The sequence below is a fragment of the Ceratina calcarata genome, unplaced genomic scaffold, assembly GCF_001652005.2.
Source record: "Ceratina calcarata isolate Rehan_Ccalc_2016 unplaced genomic scaffold, ASM165200v1 scaffold422.2, whole genome shotgun sequence".
In the NCBI taxonomy this organism is placed as follows: Eukaryota; Metazoa; Arthropoda; class Insecta; order Hymenoptera; family Apidae; genus Ceratina; species Ceratina calcarata.
The window spans coordinates 941,858-965,850 of record NW_017165837.1 but is presented as its reverse complement, the minus strand read 5'-3'; the positions used below and the strand labels follow the sequence as shown (position 1 = coordinate 965,850).

The window sequence follows — 23,993 nt, the reverse complement described above, 5'->3', positions numbered from 1 at the left end:
CGAGAATGCTTACAACACGATGATTTGTTCCTGAGCCGCGTATCGTAGAAAGTGATCAGATTTTCGTAAGAATCGTGAAATGTGTCGTCGGGAACAAATCCCGATCGATAATGATCGTCAGATCGGGCCCCCGATAGCGAAACGATCGATCGGCGGCCAGAAGAGCTGGCTCTGGCGAGCGCGTACATACAAATCGGTGGCACTACTTCCTGTATTTTATTATTTATCGAATCTGTGCGGTAACGGTGCACGCGTACTCTCGCGGGTACGCGCGTTCTTCCCCGTCCAATGCTCTGCCATTGTTTACACCGATTCGTTGCATCAGTTGCACGCTGCTGCTGCACCGATTCGAGACGCGACGCGGCGTTCCACCGATGCGCGAAACGCGCCGCGACGCAAATAGAATCGCATTACGAAACACAAAAGAGCGCACCGGTGTCGCCAGTTTGGAAAAGATAACGTAAACGAGTTCTTGACAATCCCTTAATTTTTACATAGAAGAATTAGACAACTGAACAAACTTAGAAGCAGCCACAGTTCGATTAGACGAACGAGATATGATAAGAAGATTGCAATCAATACTTCATTGTTTGAAATTCACAAGCTTTTCGGATCTCTAACGATGTTTGTAAATTTTCAGGAAGACACGGGATTCTCCGAATGAATGATTGAAATTCTGTGAATGAATCGCCAAGGATGGACGCACCTGCTTGAGCTAGACGGTGCTCCAAATATTCTCGGCAGCCGAATCCAAGGACTAATCTCCGAACGGTCAGGGATGCCATCTTGGTCCACGGTTCGCAGCCTTTTAAGCGACAGGTGCAAACATTTGGGGGGAGCGCAAAAAAGGAAGCCAGTAATTGTAAGCCCCGGGTAGAAAAACCAGTTTGCTAAAAACAACCTGGCCTCTCGATCGTGTCTTGTTGCGGGGCTACCGAATAAGCCCGGACGAGTCAGTGTACCGTGCGTACCTACAACGCGCGTATAAGGAATATGTTGGATTCCTTTTGCAGGCCAGAAAATATATACGCGCGCACCCGGACGCTGATTTGCTTTTTTTTCCCCTCTCGTACCTTCTTTTCCTTTTATCCGTCTTCCTTAGTTTTTTGTTGATCTTACGGAATGGAAAGGTAGAACAGTCGATGTCCGATTGCGAGTCTTGTAAAACGAAGTGCAACAGGAGGAACTTTAATTGAGTCATTCGCGGTTTAAAAAAAAGTATAAGTTTCTGTACTTGTGAATTGATGGTAAAAATGCAAACAATAACTTTAAGATTGTTTACGAACGAAGCGAAGGAAATCTTTTATTCTTTTATTTTCAGTAAGTTGAAGGAGTATTGACTTCTTCAGTGACGATTTTAATTTAAATATCTAACAGAACCGAAAAGTCCGAGTGCCGTAAGAAAAAACAAACTAAGTACATACTCGGAGCCGAAGAGTCATCGGCTCGACGAATGCGACGATCCTCGGCGACGTATTCGAGCCAGCCTGACCTTACTTAACCCAAATCCCCACGGAATCGGCCAGGTTTCAGGTCGGTCGTCCCGACCTGACCTTCCTTAACCCGATTCTTCTAGAATACGGTAACGAACCCGCGCAGGCGAATACGTCGAAGCGGAAATCCTACGACACGGTCCGTTATCCGCGTATTTGAATTGAATAACGATCGCCTTTAAATTCGAATCTAGGCGACTGCGACTCTCGAGCGCGTGTGTGCGCACGTAGAGACGCACACTACACGAGGTTACCGTAGGGAACCGAACGGCCTGGCCACGCTCACGGACCGGTGTGTTCACCTGTCGCAGGTAGAGCGGAATCTCATTGAGATTCCGCGGCGGTCTTTTTCTATTACCAAGTGCCGGGAGAGGAGCCATTGTTCTCGGCATCGTAAATTATTGCCACTGGTGGCGAATCGAGGCGACTTTTAAGAACTATGCATAAATCATCCCGCCATTAGAAGGTCTCGTCACGTAGGGCCGATTGTTACTCGATGGCTGGACTGGTCTAATATTACCATCTCGTTTCATAAGAAAGCTCATCTGACCAGAGATAACAATTCGGATCTTATGCAGATATTATGCAAATTCCGATACCATCATGAGACTAAATATCAATGAAATACATTAATTCGCAACTTTAAAGAAGCATTAAAGAATACTTTTTATTAATAGTTAGTCTCTAATCGTTTGAGAGGTTCGGCAATCAATCGATAAGCCCTACCAATCAGTGACGAAACTTTCCCCCGACCGTAGGCGAGCGCGATACGATCGTCGACGACTTCATCGGGAACAGAGGTGCTCTGTTTCCCCCGGCGAGTTTCAGAACGATCCCCGCGAGCAATAAGTTCGGCTAAATGAAAAGCAGCCTATTGCGAAACGCGTCGCGACTGAGTTTGTCCGGCAAGCAAATGATTCATCGTGACTTTCACAATGAACGCGGCGAGTCGAGAGGTAACGGTGACGGCCGGCCGATGGAAGGACGAAGAAAGATGAAGAGTTGGCGGAGAACGAAGAAAAAGCATGTTCTCCACGCTTGGCCCGCGAGCGGATCGGGCTGAAATAGTCGTGTTTACAGGCGTCGACGAAAGATAAATATAAAAGGCGCCGATGCCGCGGCGCGCCGCGAAGAGATGCAAAAGGAAACGCAAGCCACGCAAGGGTGGAACGCGTTTATCCCGCCCGATGTTTCTAACCAAGACGAAACAGACCCTCTCGCGGCCGGAGCAAAGAGCAGAATGCGGTTACTTGTTGCTCGGCTTGTGCTCGACTGGATGATCCAATCGTTGGTATCGATGACTACTACTCTAAGCGACTTCGACGACCAGCGACGAAGCTGATACGTTCTTACGTCGCTGCTCTTCGAGGCCACGATTAAATTCGGGCCCTGGGATGAACGACCTTACTCCTTAGGGGTGAAAAGTTCAATTTGACGAAATCTATCCAAAGACTTGACTTATGAATTGCTTGCACATTTTTCTCAAACCGGACGATGACTACCACGTTTATTTATACAAAACTAAACTGAATTGTCGCAAATTATCATTCTTCAACCATGGAACGAAGCGAAATTTTCACGAAGCAACAGTCGCTACGCTTCAGAATCGACGCAGGAAGACGTGGAATGTGAATACCTGACGGCTTGTTATTTGCCTCATACATTGGACGTATGACAGACGTGGCCCTTAAGGGTCTGTTCCGAGTCCCTCGGGGGGCCAGTACAAACAAGTTATACACTGTGTCGCGCGTAAGTGAAACAGGTTTTAACTTCAAAACGGTTACAAATAGAAGAAAATTTCATGGAACAATAAAAGACCCTTTAAGTACAGTGTTAGTTAGTGTCAACTTTTCCCTAGCAATAAAACAGACAAAGAAAAGGTGAAATTTCAAGTATTTATATAACCGACGTCCGACCGAAGTAAAATACTACTTCATAAATATCGTTGTAAAAAGATGATTGAAAACCTGCACAATTAATGGGCTTTTACTTTCCATCTTTAAATGTTATAAAACCTAAATGATTATTGAAAAAAGTATCTTATAATTATAGCGTCAGAGAATTTACGAGACCCACGAAACGAGAAACGCCGCGAAGTAAAACAGAAATCAGAGGCCGACGATCCCGTTGTAACCGTGGATAATTTACAGCCGGCTACGAGACCGAGCATAATTCACGCGGGCAAATCAGTCTGTCAAATAAACGCGTGGCCGTAAATGTACATTTTCACCGCGCTCGCGCGGTCAAGTGAGATTTTAACGCCAATCTATGTCGTGTATCCATCAATAATATCGCGGGATCATTAGGCGCCGCGCCAGCTCTTTTCCATCGGGACGAGAAAAATGCCCGATGATAATTTGCGATCGGTGCCACGGAGGAGAACCGTTCGTTAAGCGTCAGCGCAGCTACGTCCAAGTCGATGATATTCAAGTATGAGTTTTTACCATTCGCGTTATGAAGAGGCTCGCAACGGAGATTGCGCGTTTAATTTTCTGCTTTTTGCGGTGCTCAGTGAAAATGCAAGTAGGATTGAGTCGTTGGAGTTACAGAGAAAGATAGGTAGTAACTCGTAGAACGAAATTAAGCGGATAGCGTTTTAAGTGAAGTATTTTGTTGGAGAATCATCGTTGATTACTTAAATAATCAGCTGACCGTAAAAGAGAGAAACATCGGAATTTATTTTAATTCACTTAAGGATTGATCGGAACGCAGTAATACTTAATTTCTTTGTAAGAATAGCGAAGATATCGTCTCCGACGGAGACGAGCTTGTTTAAAAGTCGGTAAGAACTTACCTCGCACCTGGAAGTGTCCAGTATCTCGACCTCGGTATTAACGTTATCGATGGTAACGCAGTGCCGGTACAGGAAATCTGTAACAGAGAGAGCAGAAACGAGATTACGCTCTGACTCGGGTTGATGAATGATAGTCGGGCATTCCTGAATCGCTATCGCCACGCTTGGTCTTACAGGGCTAGCGAAAGGGGGCTCGACCAAGGGAAGACGTACGAGCTCGCTCGCCGCGGATAATGAAACCGATCCGTCAGTCGTCTTCGAGGATCGAGAGAGATCTTACCGGTGGTTAGCGAACGAGTAATCGTTTTGGATCTAGCCTAACGTCCTTGGCCGGTTGCGATCTAAGAAATGATAACTGAAACTGAACACCGACGAGAAAGAGAGATCGATCTCGCGTGGCACCGGCTCCGATATTAATGCCGGCGAGACCGAGAAACGGCTGCCGGGCTAAATCCCTGTTAATTCTTGAAATCGTCCCTCTTTCTTCTTGCCTCCGGAGGCCCCGTTCACCAGGCCCCCATGGTGATTTACGTTCGCCATTTGTTCCCCGTCCTCGGTCGCGAGAGAGAGCTTTCTAGCGGACCGGTTGGACAAATAGAGGAAATTGAAAATCACGATTAATTAGGAACAGCCACGAAACGGCAGGTGAGAAGCTCCCGTGTCTCAAATTCAATCGTTAAACACTCGGTACGTACATGATCACGGAAACTATACATATACGTATGTATTATACGTAAAATCTATAGATTTATCACGCGATAGTAATTTTCTACGAAAATACAGAATTTTCCAAGTGAGATACAGAATCAATACTTTCTGTGGTCATTGCAGATTACAGTAGCGACAAGATAAACGGACAAATGAAGTCGGAGCCGATGATTAATTACGGGTGATAAGAAACTCGATTTAACGTGAAAAAAGATGATCGTTCGTTCGTTAAACTGCGCGGAGCCGTTTTCTCATGCGGGGACCGTGAATATGAAGATTTTCCCGTGAATAGAAAACGCGGCTAATGTGCGAAAGTCCCGGACCAGTTACTAACGACAGTTACGATTTGATGCGCTGACGCCAGGCGTCGGGCCGCTCTATCATTACGCCGCACGCTGACAATGATGCGTCGCTTTCGCCGTGTTTACGCCATACATGCAGAATGAGTCCTTAAAATCACTGACAAAAATTCGATTTCCAAATCCTATATACGACGTTCATCGAACGATAGCGAAATCAATTGACCCGATTTTTAATACTTCAATTAATTAGAAAACGAGAGAGCAGATATGCCGAAAAACGGAGATGATCCAGAAAAATGGCGAGAAACGCGATTGTTGTAGCAAACGAGACGCAATAAATAAACGATAAATAAACTCATAAGCACCTCGTAAGGTGCTATGTTCGTGGCTTCGAGCGCGAGTAGGTACGAGCAAATAAGGATGCTCGTTATATTAGCAGCCGTTACGCTCGAGAAAACTTTATTGCCGGACAATGCCGGTGGGGAAGCGATTTGATCAACCGGCACGATGGAAAATTTATTGCGATCCCTGTTCGTACGATCTTTACGGAATGCTGGCGAAAGAATTTCAGTAAGCTGTTCCTTTTTAAACTTAAATGATACGCGCGGGTCTCGAGATTCTTTCGATTGCTCCGCTTGCTTGAACACCACCTGTACCTAGTATATCGATCGATCGGACAGCTTTTTCACCGCCAAGCGGCACGCATGCGATGCAGTCGCGAGCGCGTTATCGTCGCGAGACCAGCGCAGCTTCGCGCGGATGGTGTTAAAAAGAAAATACAGAATGCGGATAGCACAAGGAAGAAGCGACATTTTATCAAATTGTTCATCGAACGAGGCAAGCGGGCTTGTTAGAAGAAATGATCTTCGGTGATGATCCTCCGAGGAAAATTCTACAAAATTATATCTATTCTTCAAATCGAATTTTTCCAAGGATCTGAGATCAGTACAATTAACGTTGCTCATTATTCTGTATAATTACATGCAACTACTCTAGTAATAAATGAACCTAGCCAGCAATATATAATCCAGCGCTCATTAAACACTCTATAAATCAGCTTTATTATATTTTACGCCCCATAAAAGTCTCCCGACCTCTTTTCCCGTAGGTTTCCTAGCAACATATTCTCATAGCTAATCAAACATCCTCAGGAAACCGTGAAAAGAATCTCGCCTGACATTTCTCCTTTGAAAACGAACCGCGGAGCAAAAATCCAATCAGTCGTGAGGATACTATTAAAGATTCCTTTATCTATCGATAATTTACATCCGGCGATCCCACCGGCGTCGGTAGTCGCATGCGATACCGGATTTTCTCCCGCACATCACGCGTGAAACGAATTGGAAATACACCGTGGCGCGTGCACTTTCGTTCGCGCCGAAGTATCACTTTTCCGACGAAACGCCCTCGTATGGTGAAAGCTGCTAATCATTTCTCCGCGCGTGTGGGTGATGACGCGCGGAAAAAACGCGCGGCTTTAATAGAAATTTAATTTTCAAGTTTGCCTATCGCGTACCGTGAAACGTGCGGCAAATTACTGAGACACGAGACGCGTCGCGGGCATTATCAGTTTCTCCGGAGAGCGGACTCAGAGCTTATCAGGCGGCGGTTTATCCAAGACCTTTCTTTATGTCTTTATGGACGTTTCATTGTGTTTTATGAATGCGTTGTGCCGCGGGAGAGATGTGGGAACGCTTGAAATGACGTTGCTCGCAAGATGCTCGAAAAGTTCTTATCAAAATGCGAATCGGTACAGTCTGAAGAGAATTCGGTATCGCCTACGAGCATGTGAACAACCTGCACTTTATATACTTTATTACAATCGAGCGTCGTATCTCATTCTCACACAGATTATAAAGAATGTCGCGTGATTTTCCCAACGATCGATCGAAAAGGACAAAGGGGACCCGTGTGCAATAAGTAGCCCGAGCCGTTGGTTCGAAATTCATCCGCATAACGGTGGTACGTGATCCATCGATCGAACGCGAGTGATCTATCGATCTCTGGCGATGCACGATCTAATCTCTCCCGTTTGGGCCACGGACAAAACGTTCCCATCCACGGAACGACACAATACACTTGCCGTAGCTACGGCTCCGCTTTCTAAATCATCGTCCCGGAATTATTCCACGCAATGAGATTTGCATTGTTAATCGAAAAATCGAAACGATCACGCGCGCGGTACCGTGATACGACACGAAAAATATCGATTATTCCTGCGAGGCCTGCGAACGTCAGCCACTTACATACACGGGCTCCGTGATCATTCCGCGGGAAACAATCTCGTGTCGTTCCCTATTCACTGCCAATAAGGATCGTCGACCTCGTTCCTACGCTTTCAGGAGGAATCGAATTTAATTCGTATCCTCGAATTGACCATTACTTTCTACCCATGCAGATTGTTCTACTCAGAAACGGTAATCAATCGTGATTCGAGATAAAGCTCGATCTCCTAGGATCGATACGAAAAATCCACTCGGGATTTCAACGGCAACGGAGAAAACTGCTTTCTATTTGATTAGTTATTGCGAATGAATTGTGTTCTATGTTTGCGAGAAATTACATCTAGTCCGATCGTTGATTATTTTATTAACGCTGCGAAACTGACTTAAAGTCATGTTTTCCTTGTTCGGATCATTATCTAGATAATCTATCCAAGAATCTACAAATTCTTTGAATGCTAAATAAGAGTAAATTATTTTCAATCAAATTACGATAATAGACAATTTGAAAATGTAAAAATGTCGTTCTATATGCATCGAGGTAACATCTCGTCTGATTTACGGATAATCACGAGTTGCGCAGGGTCACGGTTTTACACGGTGCATAAAATAATTGTCCCGTTCGTGCTCGTGCGCAATCGCTGTTGCTATCATTCCAGTTTTTCATCGGCCGCCTATACACGGGGCATTGGCTTGTCGCAGCTACGTCACCCATACTCAGCTTGGGGTCGATTAAGCAATTATCCCTTCCAAGAGTTGTTGCGCGCGAGATTATTCGCTTCCTGGTTACGTCCAGCGCCGATCACCCGTTTTCCCGAGAAATTAATTATTACCCGCGATCGATCCAGCCTGTTTGCTCACGAGCGACGTCATCGTTTACGATGAAATCGGTCCACTGGTAATAGTGATCGATTTCCAGCGACCGTAGAAGCGGACGAAAAGGGTGCGAGAACAAGCTTCACGGTGGTTGGCTCGGTCCAAACAAGGGGGTTGAAACCGGGTCACGGGACACGCGACATAGAAGCCTACGGTGACATGCGAAGTTTCTCTAATCCGATAGATCAATCAGTTCCAGCAGAGTAATTTCGTGATATATGTAGTTAATCGTTTAGGAACGCAGTGTTTTTCCAGCGATATATCTTCCGACTGGACAGAATAATTCCGAGCCGATTAAGCCGGTAAGACTGAATCATAAATTTCGATTTCATAAACTGTTGGCGCTTTTGGCTGGCCGAGCTACTACTTTGATCTCTTCCTGAAATCCTTACGATATATAATCCGCGGTCGTGTCAGCGATTGAAATACGGTTCGAGCATGAAAAAATTCAAGATTTATCGTCCGAGACATTGTACAGCCCGAAGTGGACCAGGTGAATCAAGTTTTTTTTTTTTTTAAGATAAGAATTCCGTGTAATGGCCCCTGTCTTAATTTTTAATGTCCCGGATTATTTCGTTGATCGGATTAAGAGGAATCATAATGATCCAACGAAATGCTGCAAATCACTGGCATTGTACATTCGAACTATTAACACATCGGTTTCTTTTAGAAAAGTCTACACAAGATTTATCGAATATTGTTCCCGAGACTAGACCCGCGGAGATAACTGTTTTAGCCGTTATTCAAGATCGTCTACGGCGGAGAACTTTCATCTACTTTCTTGTCTACCTCCATCCATCAAGCCTTCTAATTGCAGTTCTTGAACGTTGACCGAGAACGGCGCTAAACGCTGTGCACGCCCGTTCGCAACCTCCTGTTCCGCGAAGAATAAAAGATAACCGACGATTATAACATTGTTCCGAAGAGAACGAGCTGCAACTGCGTTTCACATAGCCGCGGCCGCGCGTACAGTAGAAACGAAGGAGGAGGAGGAGGAGGAGAGAAACCCCCCGAAGAGAAGTTAACCGAGGAAACATGCGAGAACTCATTTATATCTCAATTGCGAGTCTCGCTGCGAGATTTGCCTGATAACGAAAATTGGTATATGTTAACGCCGCGGCCATAGGTAATCACCGGCACGTGAAAATCATGATAAGGGGAAAGTAATCTCGTGTTTCCGTTTTTTGATCGATTACTTTTAAACGCTCGAAAATGAATCGCAAATTGAATCAGTTTAACAGATTTTCCTACGAACCCTCCGTTCACTGTTACGCTGTTTTCTTAACAGAACAGCTCAGAATTAACTCAAACATCTGCCGCCCACGCTGTCCGCGAAATTCCACGGAAATCTACGCTTAACGCTTGAAAAGACTTCCTCTGCGGCCACTTTGCTGATTTCCCCGCAACTCTTCAAACACATGCGTGATTTCGGCGAAAGGAGATGAAAAAAATCTGGTAACTTCAGGATTCTGAGAAAAAATGTTAAGTAGAATCTAAAAAGCTCGTAGCTTTTGAACTTCCCTTCGGATTATTTTTTATACACGGTACCACCACAGATTTGTATGCGTCACGAATAAATTAGAAGTCGTATTCATTTATATTAGAAGTGAAATGTGTGTTACTACTTTCTAAGGGTAAAAGAAATTCCTGTCTAGATCTAATTTTCTAAATCGACTCTAAGACTGTTTCATTTTGCATAAAAAATCTAATAACAAGCAAATGTCTATTCTAGTCGTAGTCTGTAAGAAAGGGTTCGTCATGGCGCCAAGTCGCGATGCCAGGCTGATCTCTCGAGGGCGTACTCAGCGAGATAGGCAAGCAGAGAAGGCAAGACAGTACGGACGCGCTCGAGAGAGGAGGGCGGAGATTTAAACACTCGATATGAAATAGAGTCTATGGGGAGGGCACCGGCATGGCAGAGAATGCAGATCTCTCCCATAATTCATGCAGGCTACCTTGCCATAATAATTGCCATGCACGGGCGCGCGCATGCAGGAGAATCGCGAATATCTGACCGCGGAAAAATCCAGGCAGGTGTGTCCTATCGTTGTGATAACTTTTCCCAGCATCCCGAGATCCGGGCGGAGATAGTTCAATTAATGTGCCACGGTTTAACTCGCCGGGCCTTCGAACCGGTACCACGCGTTAGTCGTAAAACAACGCGATATTTTTTTAGTCAAAGTTATTTCGAGTAATAGCCGAATGACCGTTAAGCCGATAGCGCAAATAAATGCTAAGCGGAGCCATTACTCTCGGAAGAGCGATTATTAACGACCTGTGTGTTTAGAATTAAAATAGGTGAAAATCGTTTAGAAGAGGAGCTTGTAAATTTGGAACGATGAAGCTGGTTTGAAGTCAAAGACGAGTTTTGCCTATGAATCATAACTCTTCGTGATCCAAACGATTCTGATTTAAATTTAAGTTCTAACTCTTTGCCACTCGAGATTCTCGTGTTCTGCATATTTATTTATGAATGATGATTTCTCTCCTTATTCTGTGGCAAATTCCCCGGTGTTTGTCGAAACGAGAAAAACGGAGTGTAACAGGAAGAAACAATGAGTAATAGAAATAGATGTTAAGTAGAGAACCAGAACGAGTAAACGGGAGATAATAGCGAAAAACGTAGAAGATAAGTAATATAGGATAAAAAGTTGTTTGCAATTAGAAACAGTTAAGTAATTTCTACTTCGTGTAATTTACAAAAATCTGGAAACAAATTATCCTGATGATAGCACAAGTAGATTTGAACAGCATCGTTAATTTCGTAAACTCTAATAAAACGTCCCTTCAAAGCAACGTCCATAAAATTCAATTAAGGCGATCGCACGTAGCCATCAGTAGGAGCGGTTGAAGCACGAAGATTCGAAATTACGAACAGGAAACGTTGTATCAAAGGCGATCACCGAGAGCCAAGGAAATTAGCTTGACAAGCTCCTAGCTTGAAAGCTGTGCGCAAAACTGTTGTGTGTGCACGAGATGCCCGTCGCTACGGGAGAATCGTAAATTGATTGCGCCGGTGAACAGGTAGATAGGCAAGACTCAACATAATACATTCGTCAGAAAACAAGAAGGTGAAATCGAGCGATCTCTATTATTTAGCCGAGTGAAAACCGAGACCGAGTCGCGGTCCTAGGCCTCTCCTTCAGCTGTCCGTTGTACATACGTTGCCACGGCGATTGTAAATCGTGGCTTATTATACGCGCAAACGCGTGCATCGGTCATCGCCGCGGAATATGAATTCGTCGAGCGAGCATAACTGGATCTCCCGAGATTACCCCGTAGCACTTTTCGTTTTCTCCATTCTCACGGTTCAGCCGCGGAGTCCAACAATGAAAGTACTCCCGCGCGGAGGTAGGTATACGCGTGTAATTGAAAAGCGTCACGTAACCCGAACTCGCGTTGTTTTCGAGGGACGATAATCCCGGCGCGCCTCTGTTAGCACGATTAACAAAAGCGATCTATTAAATGGGCCATTGTGCTGTCCGAAGATGTGAATGACGCCGGACCGGCCGCCACAGGGAAATTAAATTCTCCATCAGCGTGTATAACCGCGCGCGAGATTCGCGGCGCTCCGATTGAAATAATGCGCGCTACGGATAACACACAGCAGTTTGCCATGAGTTAGAGATTAGATTACAGATTATAAATGGGAGATTTTATGAATTCGATGTACGAAGATGTTATGCTCGATGAACTTGCAAGATATTACTTACAAAGCGAAACGTTGATTCAACGAATAATTAAAAAATTAGAATTAAATTGCTGAGGTGCTCCGTAATCGCAAGAAGCTGCTCCGTAATATTAAAAACGCAACAGTTGCAACGAGCGCAAAAAGGTATGACAATAAAAATGCGGGGACGTGAATCTTGTTGAAAATCTTGTCGTTGCTCGGCACGACTCTCGGTATGCATAGCTTAAGGGGAACTGGAACTCTCGGTAAGGAGTCTAGATAATCGCGTTTATACGCCGGTCCGCATTCCGAGAATTCGATACTCCACGGGTAAGAAGTTGTTCCATGTTCTCAGGGCCCGTTTTCACGATCGTTCAATTTGTACTCGCGGCCGGCATCGATCGGCCTTAGCATTGGGCCGCAAAAAAAAAAATGAAATCGCGCGCAATCGTACAATTTCAGTGATCTCTCGAGCACGTGATTCAATTCCACATTATGTCGTGTTCCTCCTGTACTGAAAAGTACGGATCGTAAAAAGGGACAAAAGTAAATGAACAACCAGCCTCCCAAACGGCAGTAATCGAACTTTATGACTGTATCACGTCGTTTGTAGAATTTAAATTGTTTTTCGCGAATGCTCTCTATAAGATATAAAATCGCCTGTGTCGAAGCGATGAAAGCCGATCCTACGTGACTACTTATACAAGCTTTAAAATAAACGGATCAAAATTACCTAACATCCGCTTAGCGACTACGAATTGACGAAATGATGCAGGAACTTCTTAGAAATCAATATTCATCGAATACACTATCGATTAATTAGGAAAATCAATCTCTCGACATATAAAACATACAGACTACCAAGAGATAAGAGGATAAAAAAGATTATGATACTCCATGCTAATTAATTATTTTTTTAAGAAAATCGATTAATCGTAAGCAAAAAAAATTCAATATGCAACGTTCATGCTTTTAAACGGTGAGCTCTTTAAATTTTAACGACGAGAAAAATTTAAACGTCCAATAATTTCTCTTCGAATAAAAATGAGTGCGTTCTGCACGTTAGTAAACGGTAGCCTCGCATTACGATGGCAAAAAGCGAAGCTTCGTTCGGACGACGAGAGCAAGCAGAAGCACAAAGTAGTACTGGTAATAAAGTGATCAGCCGATCGGAGACAGAGCAAAAAGCTGCACAAGCTAGCTGTTAAATCTTTATACGCTTCTGCCGCGGTATAGTAGAGACTATACTCGAGTTGAATAAGTAACAAGGGGAGAAAAATTAGTGGTGCATCGATTTTCGAACAGCGAACGATTGGTTACGTGAAAGAAATAAACTTATACAAGCTTTAAAATAAACGGATCAAAATTACCTAACATCCGCTTAGCGACTACGAATTGACGAAATGATGCAGGAACTTCTTAGAAATCAATATTCATCGAATACACTATCGATTAATTAGGAAAATCAATCTCTCGACATATAAAACATACAGACTACCAAGAGATAAGAGGATAAAAAAGATTATGATACTCCATGCTAATTAATTATTTTTTTAAGAAAATCGATTAATCGTAAGCAAAAAAAATTCAATATGCAACGTTCATGCTTTTAAACGGTGAGCTCTTTAAATTTTAACGACGAGAAAAATTTAAACGTCCAATAATTTCTCTTCGAATAAAAATGAGTGCGTTCTGCACGTTAGTAAACGGTAGCCTCGCATTACGATGGCAAAAAGCGAAGCTTCGTTCGGACGACGAGAGCAAGCAGAAGCACAAAGTAGTACTGGTAATAAAGTGATCAGCCGATCGGAGACAGAGCAAAAAGCTGCACAAGCTAGCTGTTAAATCTTTATACGCTTCTGCCGCGGTATAGTAGAGACTATACTCGAGTTGAATAAGTAACAAGGGGAGAAAAATTAGTGGTGCATCGATTTTCGAACAGCGAACGATTGGTTACGTGAAAGAAATAACAGGGAAAAAGTGCGACTTACCACTGGTTGAACTGTACTCGCCGATGTATCGCCTCGTCAAATACCTCACCACTACGGCTGGAACAAAAAATGCGAGATGTTGAAGATGCAAAACGTTCTCAACGAAAAAAAGAAATGACAAAGTTATAGATTGCAGAAACAGCTCATGAACTTCCGCACAATATTATAGACAAAAGTTAGAAAATTTGATGTTAATCAACGTGTTCTCAAGTGCATAATTCCAAAGCTCATAGACGTATGCTAATAATTAGCTACACTTTTCCTGCCTGGACAGATTGACTGACGTCAATAAATGATGTCGAGGAGTACGTATCTCATTATCAACCGTTAGAAAGTAACTTATTCTTCAACGTATATTATTCATTAAATACCACGCTAATAGGAAATTGCACGAATTGTATATACGTTTTAAGAACCGACGTACAATTCATGATAAATCTTTACGAATTATGAATAGGCTATTAGATGTTCGCTGGGCCTCGCTTTCAATTTACAATTCCATTATCTTCATCGCGTAGAGCATTTACCCCGGGCCCGCGCCCGGCTCCGATAGAAGGAGTAAATAATTTGCTCGCCACGAGACTCCCTCGACATTCGTACGGGGGTTGAGTGAATTAATTAGAAAGACAGGCGGCGGGATCGATATTCTTGTTCTCGCTTGGTGGCTTAATTGAATTTTCGTCGATTCCACGGGGGAGCGTGCGGGGGCGTGAATCGCCTGAAAAACGACCGACTCGGAGCGAGGATCGTTCGTCATTAGCCGCGATAAAAGTATTCTCTTAGCTAACCACCACACCTCCTGTCGACAGCTAACAGACGCGAGAGAGAGAGAAATGCACCGGTCCCGTTCCTCGTGTTCCTTTCCGTTTGAACCCTGCAATTTCGCGCGAACCGAGGATCGCGCGCCGCCGTCCTATCGATCCGTAATTACACGCTATAACGACCTAGCACCTTGAAAAATAAGCCCGCGATGCTGCGATCAAAGAAACGGATACGAAATGTGGGTTGCTCTTGGCCAATTTCAGCAGGTTTCGTAGAAAAATTTCAAAGAGACCCCCGCAGCGAACTATTTTTGATGAGTTCTTTTTCTCAGCTCCATACAGGATTTCGAAAATAATGAGAGGCCTAGTAGTTATCAGCGATCGTTATTTTTCTCTGGCTCGCGTGCAAATCGCTTCTGATGTGGAATTCGGCAGTGGCAGACGAATGCAATAGTCCGACGAGATTTCAGCTTGCATTAGACTTTATGGAATTCAAGGGTACATCGTTAATTCTGAATATCTCGTTATCGAATATTGCAAATAATTTTACATGGAAATTAATCGCAGAATTAGATAAGATCTTGTACAAATGTCTAATTATATCACGTTTTCTTGATCTATCTGATAAATCGAATAACCAGTCATTTAATTCTCGATTTCTTAGTTAACAGCTCATTATCTGCTAATTACTGATTACGTAAATACGTAAGTGAATTCACTTGATAAAAACGTTTCTATTCTAAACCAACTACGGGATATAACTTTCTAAAATGTTTCCTCTAGACTAATATGCAAAATGTCATGCAGTATTTAATCCTAAGTACAACTACCTAATTACTTGTTGCGTCACAAATTCTGTTTCCATTGCTTTCTATGAAATCTGTCTGACCTATTCGAACCGCCTTCTATGTACTCGTTTACTTATTATTATACGAGTCTCATCAACATCGCGGTACCAGTTACCCGGCGAAGTTCACCGAGCGAGCCAGTTGGTTTGATTTTGCGAATCAACGGAAACACGCTGCTCACAGGGTGTATTAGATTGCTCGGCCAGGGTTTCTCTCTCCCTCCTCCGGGGTCCGCTGATTTATAAACGGTGTACCATACGAGAACTCGACGAGCACGGGACCGGCACGGATCTATGTACTCAATAAGTCTTCGAGGGTCGAACCGAGAGAGGATAGGCACGACGGCGACATGTTAAAGTTCTCTCTTTCGTACGTTTCACGAAGTAACGAAGAAATTTATGAAGCGCGGTGTCCCCGGGCCCGCACACACACCGCTCGCACGGAACGCATTCATAACGAGAGGAGACACAGGTACGAGGTGCATACCTTTTAATGACATTTCCTGTACATCGTTGGATCATTAATTATCGTTATTACGTATTTCACGCGATTTTTCCAGTTTCGCTCCGCGCCGAGATAGCTCATACCGGCGTTAAACATGAAACGAACTTCCTCCCTTCACCTCCACCCCTTGTATACCTTCACCTCGACGGCAGGAGGCAGGCAACTTTCTTCCCGTCTAAAAATAAGCACTTTCCACGCGAAATACGTGAATGGGTTATTAAGTAACCTTACATTAACGGTAACGAATGCTATTACGTGCATTAGTCGCGGACAGTTAAGTAGAATGCAACCATCGTTAATGCCGCGTATAACGTTGCACTATTGACAGACACCCGGCTCTATGCTCGTCTTCTGATTTCGATAATTGAATATTTCGCAACGGTTCACTCGACGCGATATAAAGAATTATACAGGAAAAGTGCGATCAGACCGTAATTCTCGAGTGATATACGGGGTTGAGCCGGCTACTGAAAGCTCACGCCATAAAACCCGACGCGACGCGACGTTTCGCCATGGCGAAGTGGCACAGAACGTGCGCACGGAACCGCACGGTGGCCGGGGCCTGACATTTCGAAGCGGTTCGCAATTTGTACCTTTGTGTCGAACGAAAATACGCGTTAAACTCTCTAACGGACGAAAGTTCACAGCCGAGGGAAATCCGAGACACACGCGGTATTATCAAATACGTAGAAGTTCACCGCGCGACGGCAAAATTTATGGCGGCCGAGCATCCCAGAATCCTCTCGGCGTGTACACGCGAGAGTGCAACGCGCGTGGCTCTCCTCTCTTCTCGCATTGTTGTGAGAGGAAGTTATACGCGAGGGCCCCGTGGATATGGCCCGTACCCGGGGTAACCGAGCCACGTATACAGCTGGCTGAATTGAACGCGTCAACGGAGCTTTATCGAGACTGCATCGCGGACGTCCTCGTAAATACGGCGTTATGCGCTCGACGATACACGATAATGCATATCATTAAACAAATTCACGGGATACCAAGCAAGCGGAGTTGCCACAGGAGTTTAATCTACTCGGGTGGAACGAGCACGCAAGAGATGACATTTCTCTCGCTTCCGGTCGAACTCAAATTGTTCTAACTCTTGCTCTCCTATGGACCTATTATCGTGGGGCACCGGTATTTTTGCTTAAATCGGAGGCCGATTAAAATTAAAATAAACATAGCGACGAGAATTCCACCGCAAAACGCGGCCAGTTCACTTGAGACAGGAGCGAAGGATGCGCTTCGCTGCGTTTACCATCATTCGAGTCGTTCTTTTTTTATCCTGCCCTCTTTTATTTGCGAGCGTGTCGATAATTACTATTTTCTTGCCTCGGTCGGACCGGTCTTCATTAACGTAAATTCATAAACCGGTAGACAACCAAATGCTTCTAGTATTTGCATAAGTTGGAAGAATGTCAAGCAAAATGAAGTAAATTACAACTATCATTGAGCTACTGTTTCAATCCCTACGTAGAAGACTTGAAAATGTTTTGGCAATGTTAAAATCTGTTTAGACTCTTCCGTAAACAGCGCATAATCTGATTTATCAGAATCGCATGTTTACGGAAATTGATCAAATATTGTTTTACAAAATCTACACGTGTTTAACAGAATGCAACTTTTATAGATTCTAAATAGCCGACGTATGAAGCCTGAATTATTTTACAAATATAACTGATTATCGCGATTCGCGAACTGATTTTTTTCAACGGTACAAAGCCCCGCGTATGCAGCACGACTGGACTCCGTTTTATTCGGCCAGTCCATCATCCTGTTTGGTTATTCATATTTGTAACTTCAGGGTTCGACCCAGTCATATGAATCAAGATGCACGAGACGAACGAGAAAAGGTTCCGAGCCGTGAATTCATCTACGATAATAAATCGTCACGAATCGCTGATTCACTCTTTATATGCTCAATTATGCGCGCACTCGCGGGAGAGTACGTTTCCTGAAATAGATGCACGTGTGCGTGTGCCCGAATTCGTTTCTCTTTCGTGCGGCGAACAAAAATTCAACGGCTGCTGGACTACACGTACATCCGTTGTAAAATATTGAAACAACCGGTCGAATATTTACGAGCTCTCTCTCTCTCTCTCTCTCTCTTTCTTAAAGCAAGTCCGCGCAACAGGAATTTTAAGACGAAACTGACTTGGTAAACTTTTTAATTGCACGAATTCATTTAGTCTTAAAGAATAGCAAATGTTAAATTGTAGCTATTTGGAATTGCTTAATTGATGTAGAAATTGTAAAATAATATAAAACATTGATAATCTCATGACGAAAAAGTAGGACAAAATTCTATATTACAAAAGGTCATTAAACGTTCGGATAAAAGATTAAAACAGCATGGAAAGATAATGTGCTTAAACGAGATGAAATACAGCACGGAGTAAGATAAACGGAATGAAATAACGATTACGACAACATAAACCAGCAGAAAGGCAGAGCAACTTTTTCTTTCTCTTGGGTTATACTTTTTAACGAGCTGGTAATAAAGTGAGCTATTTGGCCCAAATGAATTTATGTATACTTCGCGCGACATGGAAATGTGCACCGACTTCCAATTGCCATTTCAATAGGCGTTAACGCAGATAAATGGCCCCTAACCATAATCATTGACGTTCTCGCGGCTTGCACGAGGCTTCTCTATTAATGTATTCTACAAAATCGTTTCGCCGCTGGTGCGTTACCGCGAAACTCTTGTTGCCCCTGTTGCGTGGCCACTGTCAAAATTTATCGTTCCTATAAATAACTGAGAGACATGTTCTTACGGGAACAGAGTTCGAAATGTATCCTCAATCTGATATTACGTATCTTTCGCTAAAAATGAAATTCCCTTTGGCCGGTACAAAGTCCATTTTTCCCGTATTGGAAATATGGAAACGTCTAACCGATAAACGTAGAAAAATCCCGTTCAGTGCGTAAGCTCAGCATCCAGGATCGAACGAGGCGGGTATAGAGCGTAGCTCGGTAACAGAACGGATGTATCGGATGTCTAGATCTCTCTCAACCTGCTGCCGTGCAGAATTTTTCGTGGCTCGCAACGACCCGTTGACCAGTCTCCTCACTTGATATCCGATAACGTCCGCGGAGGTCCTTATTATACCCAGCAGGACACAGCCTCTCCTTCTCACGACTTTTAAGGATTCTACGGGACCCGGGAATATCCGCTTTCCGATCAAGCGCTTGCACGACCGCGATAACCGTACGCCGAAGAGTAACACAGAAACTGCGTGTAACGCGCAGAGAACGCAATTTTCGGATCGAGGCATGCCGTGAGTCTAATTTTAACAATCGCCACCAAGAACGGATCTACATGTGAAGATTAGGTCGATATTACGCATCGGGAATTATTTCCATTTTCTTTTATCGAACCAATTTCGAAAACCCCAATCTATGACTTAACTACACAATTTACTTTTACAGCCAATTCCAAGTTCATCGGTTTTTGCAAATTACACGATAGACTCTTTTCCCCATTTAACAAGTCTCCCTGTAAAAGACTGAAGCCGATCGATACTATAATCACGTCTAATGATATACAATTAATTTGTGACCTGATTAATGAAAAACCTGATGTCGGTCATGTAATCGAGAAACATTACTTTGTTCCCTACGAGTTCTACATACCTTATCGTGCAATTTCCTCTCGTTCGGATTAAACGCGAGTACATCGATTATTGAATTCAACCATATTCGAATTATAGATGATTCGATCCCAATATCGATACCGTCGCTTATTAATAAGATTAATACAGGGGTCGCTGAACTATCGTTATTGCCTTCATTTGGTCGCTTTGTACGCGTCCCACGACTGTCCGGCTAACTAATGCACCGTATTATACCGAAGACTATACGTATTCATCTTAACGGCACTTTCATTCAATCCGTCGCCGCGGTATTAGATAGACGTGCAGAAATTATACGCTTTATACGACACAATATTATGTAGTACTGTCCACTATAATTAATACCTCTCCAATACGCTTATATCCATACCTCCAGACGTATTTTCCCATAATCATAACACAATGACTCTCGTTTTGTTGCTCGCAGCTGGATCGCATAGTGATTAAATCAAGAATTCGATTGTTACGAGTATTATAGTAAAGATCGTAACGATACTCGAGATAGCTATTGATGATTAAAATCATTACCCTTCACAAATACAGATACCTATTTGTTAGGAATTTATATCGATATTTGTATAAACTCGATACTTTCCCCAGCTTATTGATTCGTTCACCTCTGGTTTAAAAATTTTTCTTCAACATGTTTACATGTAAATTATATAATAATGCGAGCTCAGATGAAAGCAAGAATAATATTTAGAAGGAAAACAGAAATTTTTAGTGCGCATTAAAAGAAAGACGCAACTGGATGGAGAAGAATTTTGACTCCGGGGGAATTTATTTTTCATCTAAAAATAGTTTCGGCATACGTAAGTCACGTCGTTCTTACCCTAGGTATATCTACATTTATATTTTCTCGCTTACTCTATATTAATATTGCAATTTATACGTATCAAGATTCATGAATAAATAGATAAAGAGAACAGTCATGTTTTAAGGATGTATTGGCTATACAGTCAATCCCAAAAGTTTATGTAACTTAGAAAAACGCATTTCCTATAATTTTTTTTTCAAAATTGCGAGAAGTGCTTCAAATAAAAGTTGTTTTTCTTCTAACTTCGATATTTAACGAGTTACGTATGATTATTTGGNTGCGTTTCTAAAGTGCATAAACTTTTGGGATTGACTTTCTAGCCAATACATCCTTAATTGAACAGTTGCTGCGTCGCGGTTTTAAGCTACTCTTCTGTTACTGATTTTACAAGACACATGTATACGTGTGTAAAAGAACTGATCAAATTAATCATGTTTCAAGTCGTACGCTTAGACTATAATTTTCTCTATGACAAACGATAGTTATAAAGGACAAGAATTGAAGAAAGAAAGTTTTAATTACCTGATTTCCCGACTCTGGGGCCGCCGAGGACGACCACCCTGATCCTGTTCACGTTTGTCATCAGACGTGGATGTTAGGTGCCATCCGAGCCGCGTTTGCGCATCATATACTGTCCAATTAATGCGTTTTTCTCTTGGCTCTCGCAAGTTCCAGTCGTTTCTTATTTAATCATGTTGCACGTATTCTTCAGTCCGACAAATATTTACAAAAGCACACGTGTCACTGAACGAATCAACGCGAAATATATAGTACTCGTCTTTACACAACGACAATGTTATGAAATATTTTTTAATACTTCATGAGAGAACGCATGAAACTGAGTAAACGCACAATGATACAGTCAGATATTTTCCGACGATGATTCAGAATTGTTTACTGTGCTTCTGAAGTTTCGTCCGTCCGCGAAGTTTCTATTTACTCACATCGCAACTCCGCGCCACCGAGTGACACTCGGTCGCCTGTTGCGCATCCACTAATCACGTTCAAACTGTAGGGGCAACTTCGCATAGCGGCTTGAAAACGCGGCGCTCATTCCAAGCACGCTTCCGAACGGCGCGATAGACGTCGTGTTGAGTAAGAGCCACCTTTTTAGACCCGACGACACATCGATCTTTCGAAATGTCGCTCTCGTATGTGGATTCACTGGCTCCTCTCGTTGCAATCCTATCCGCGGGCAAGTCGGCGCCGAGCCTCTCGAATTTGTGACAGCCAATTTAAACGAGCGTGTAACCGCGAAATCGGGGAATTGGCGCGCGTTAATCGACTAAACGACGGAGCCCTCGAGCTTCGTTCACTTGTCACGTTCCCAAATTTCCACGATTTCGTACACTGTCTGCGGAGCGAGTGACGCTCGAAATTTTCTTCTTGTCACCAGAAGCGCGCTACCGATATTTCTCAAGAGTTCCACATTGACGACGATCGCCGTCAAAAATCCCACTCTCTATTCTCCGATTTCTCTCCTCTCCTTTCGACAAGTTCACTTTCCACAATCGCCGGGATTCGACTGCATCTTCTGGACCACGTCGCTGGACGACGGAGTTCCGGTCGCACCGCGAGCGAACATGCGGACTGGTGCGCCGACACGCTGCGAATAATAACACAAGAAACGATTCAAGAAATGCTGTCTTGCTAGTTCCATTTATAACGGGTCGATGGCCTCCCTCTCCTCATCTTCTCTTCTCGCTTGGCGCCGCCAACGTCGGCCGCGTTCGGATTACGAAAAAAAGGCCAGAAGGCGCTTGAGCGCGCGTGCGTTCGTAAACGCTCCCTCGGACGGGCAGACGAATACTGGAAGCGAGAGGCACAGAGAACTAGACTGGGAGCACCGCCCACGTGCTCCGTCGCAATTCCTGTGCCGCGCCGCTCGAATTCGCTCATTTTTCCGATGCCTAATTTTTCGCGTCGTACGAAACTGCTGAAAAATCAACTTTTCGCGCTTGAACACCGGCAGCAGCCGTGTTCGAATTACGTGCTATACGCGCAACCTGATGCGCATGGGAACCTCACGCACAGACATCCGCGTATTTTCGGATGGAAGGAAGACTGACGTACTTAATATATACCACCGTAGAATTTTTTTTAGGTACTTACGAGCTTCTACCCGAGCCCACTTCGATGTATCAATTTATGTTTCTCGTTTTTTGCGAGTTTAAAACCCAAAGATTAGATAAGACATGTAACAAGACATGTGTACGTATGTTATTGTCCGGAAATGCGAAACAAAAATTTATTGTTAGTCTCGTCGAGCCCGTGTTCACGAAATGATAATCGAACGTCGGTGTGCGCTTCGCGCGCGAGTTTATTTCGGTGTTTGTTTATTAACGACCGGTGAATCACGCGCCCTCACTCTACAATGTTTCTTTTACAAATAACGTGTACACCGATCGAGCTCATTTACACGGTAAATATTTTATCGCGAGTACGCAGTATCTGCCCGATGACAGATGCGCACGATTCGACACGTTGGAGACGTACCAAGCGAGAAGGGGTTGAATTCATTATGTAAGTTGGCACAAACGAATATTCACCGCAGGTTCTGAGGAAGCGTTCGATCGCAATTAAAATCCGATTGAATTCTGTACAGCAGTGGCCTCCAGAAGGTCGACCATGATATGCAAATACCAGACAGTGAACAGATGCTACCCGTGTTAGCACAAGAGACTAATGTTGCCCGACGCGATCAGACGCAGAAACGTTGGAAAATTCGCATGAATAAATACCTGGTATGCCACTTGTGGCAATAAATTGACACACTGCGGAATCTCTCGAGTCAACCGACCGTTACGTAGTTACGTTACAGTTCGATACTGTTTAATACGGTGACACGAGAAGAACAAGCGGAAGCGAAATTCACTGACGAGTGAGTACGCGTATGAAAACGAGCGGACGCCGCGCGATCGTATAAAAACACCTCTGCACCGTAGTCACCGACCGCTCGCCGGCGAATGCTCAAGTCTGAGCGCTTCGCACTGTCTAATATGCACTCTCCAGCGTGCCCGCTGCACGCCTCGGCCACGGCATGGCGTACTGCTCCACGCTACAAGGTGACTGCCGTGTTAACAGGTAAGCGGAGAACGATGCGCAAACGCTAGTATGCAGGCGCGTGTCTCCAAGTACTGCGCACAGCTGAAAACAGCGGAAACAATACGATCTCATTATTATTGTAGAGATTAAGCTCGCGTGTTATTCGCAAATCCGATATTATATGTTTATATGCTGTGAAATTTCAAATCGTTTTGCACTGTGCAAATATAATTACACAGGATACTCACACGCCTGATTTTTACAAATCTAAATGAATATTTATTAAAAAAGTAAAATTTATAAAGGATTGGAGTTGTATAATATTAAAAA

At 43.7% G+C, this 23,993-nt stretch overlaps 1 protein-coding gene across 2 annotated transcripts in view; it reads right to left on the bottom strand.

The window, feature by feature from the left end:
- The window catches only part of LOC108626634 (ras-related and estrogen-regulated growth inhibitor), a 57,059-nt gene that overhangs the window by 29,338 nt on the left and 3,728 nt on the right, over window positions 1-23,993 (bottom strand). The window contains exons 2-5 of one of the 2 annotated variants that reach the window (XM_026814946.1): window positions 23,360-23,765; window positions 21,141-22,224; window positions 14,057-14,113; window positions 4,288-4,364 (exon numbers count right to left, since the gene is read on the bottom strand). In XM_026814946.1, the coding sequence (XP_026670747.1) occupies window positions 4,288-4,364; window positions 14,057-14,113; window positions 21,141-21,201 (195 nt within the window). In that variant the 5' untranslated portion in view covers window positions 21,202-22,224; window positions 23,360-23,765. Of the gene's footprint in view, window positions 1-4,287; window positions 4,365-14,056; window positions 14,114-21,140; window positions 22,225-23,359; window positions 23,908-23,993 lie in introns of those variants that run through there. The other variant, XM_018027421.2, reaches the window with a different exon arrangement.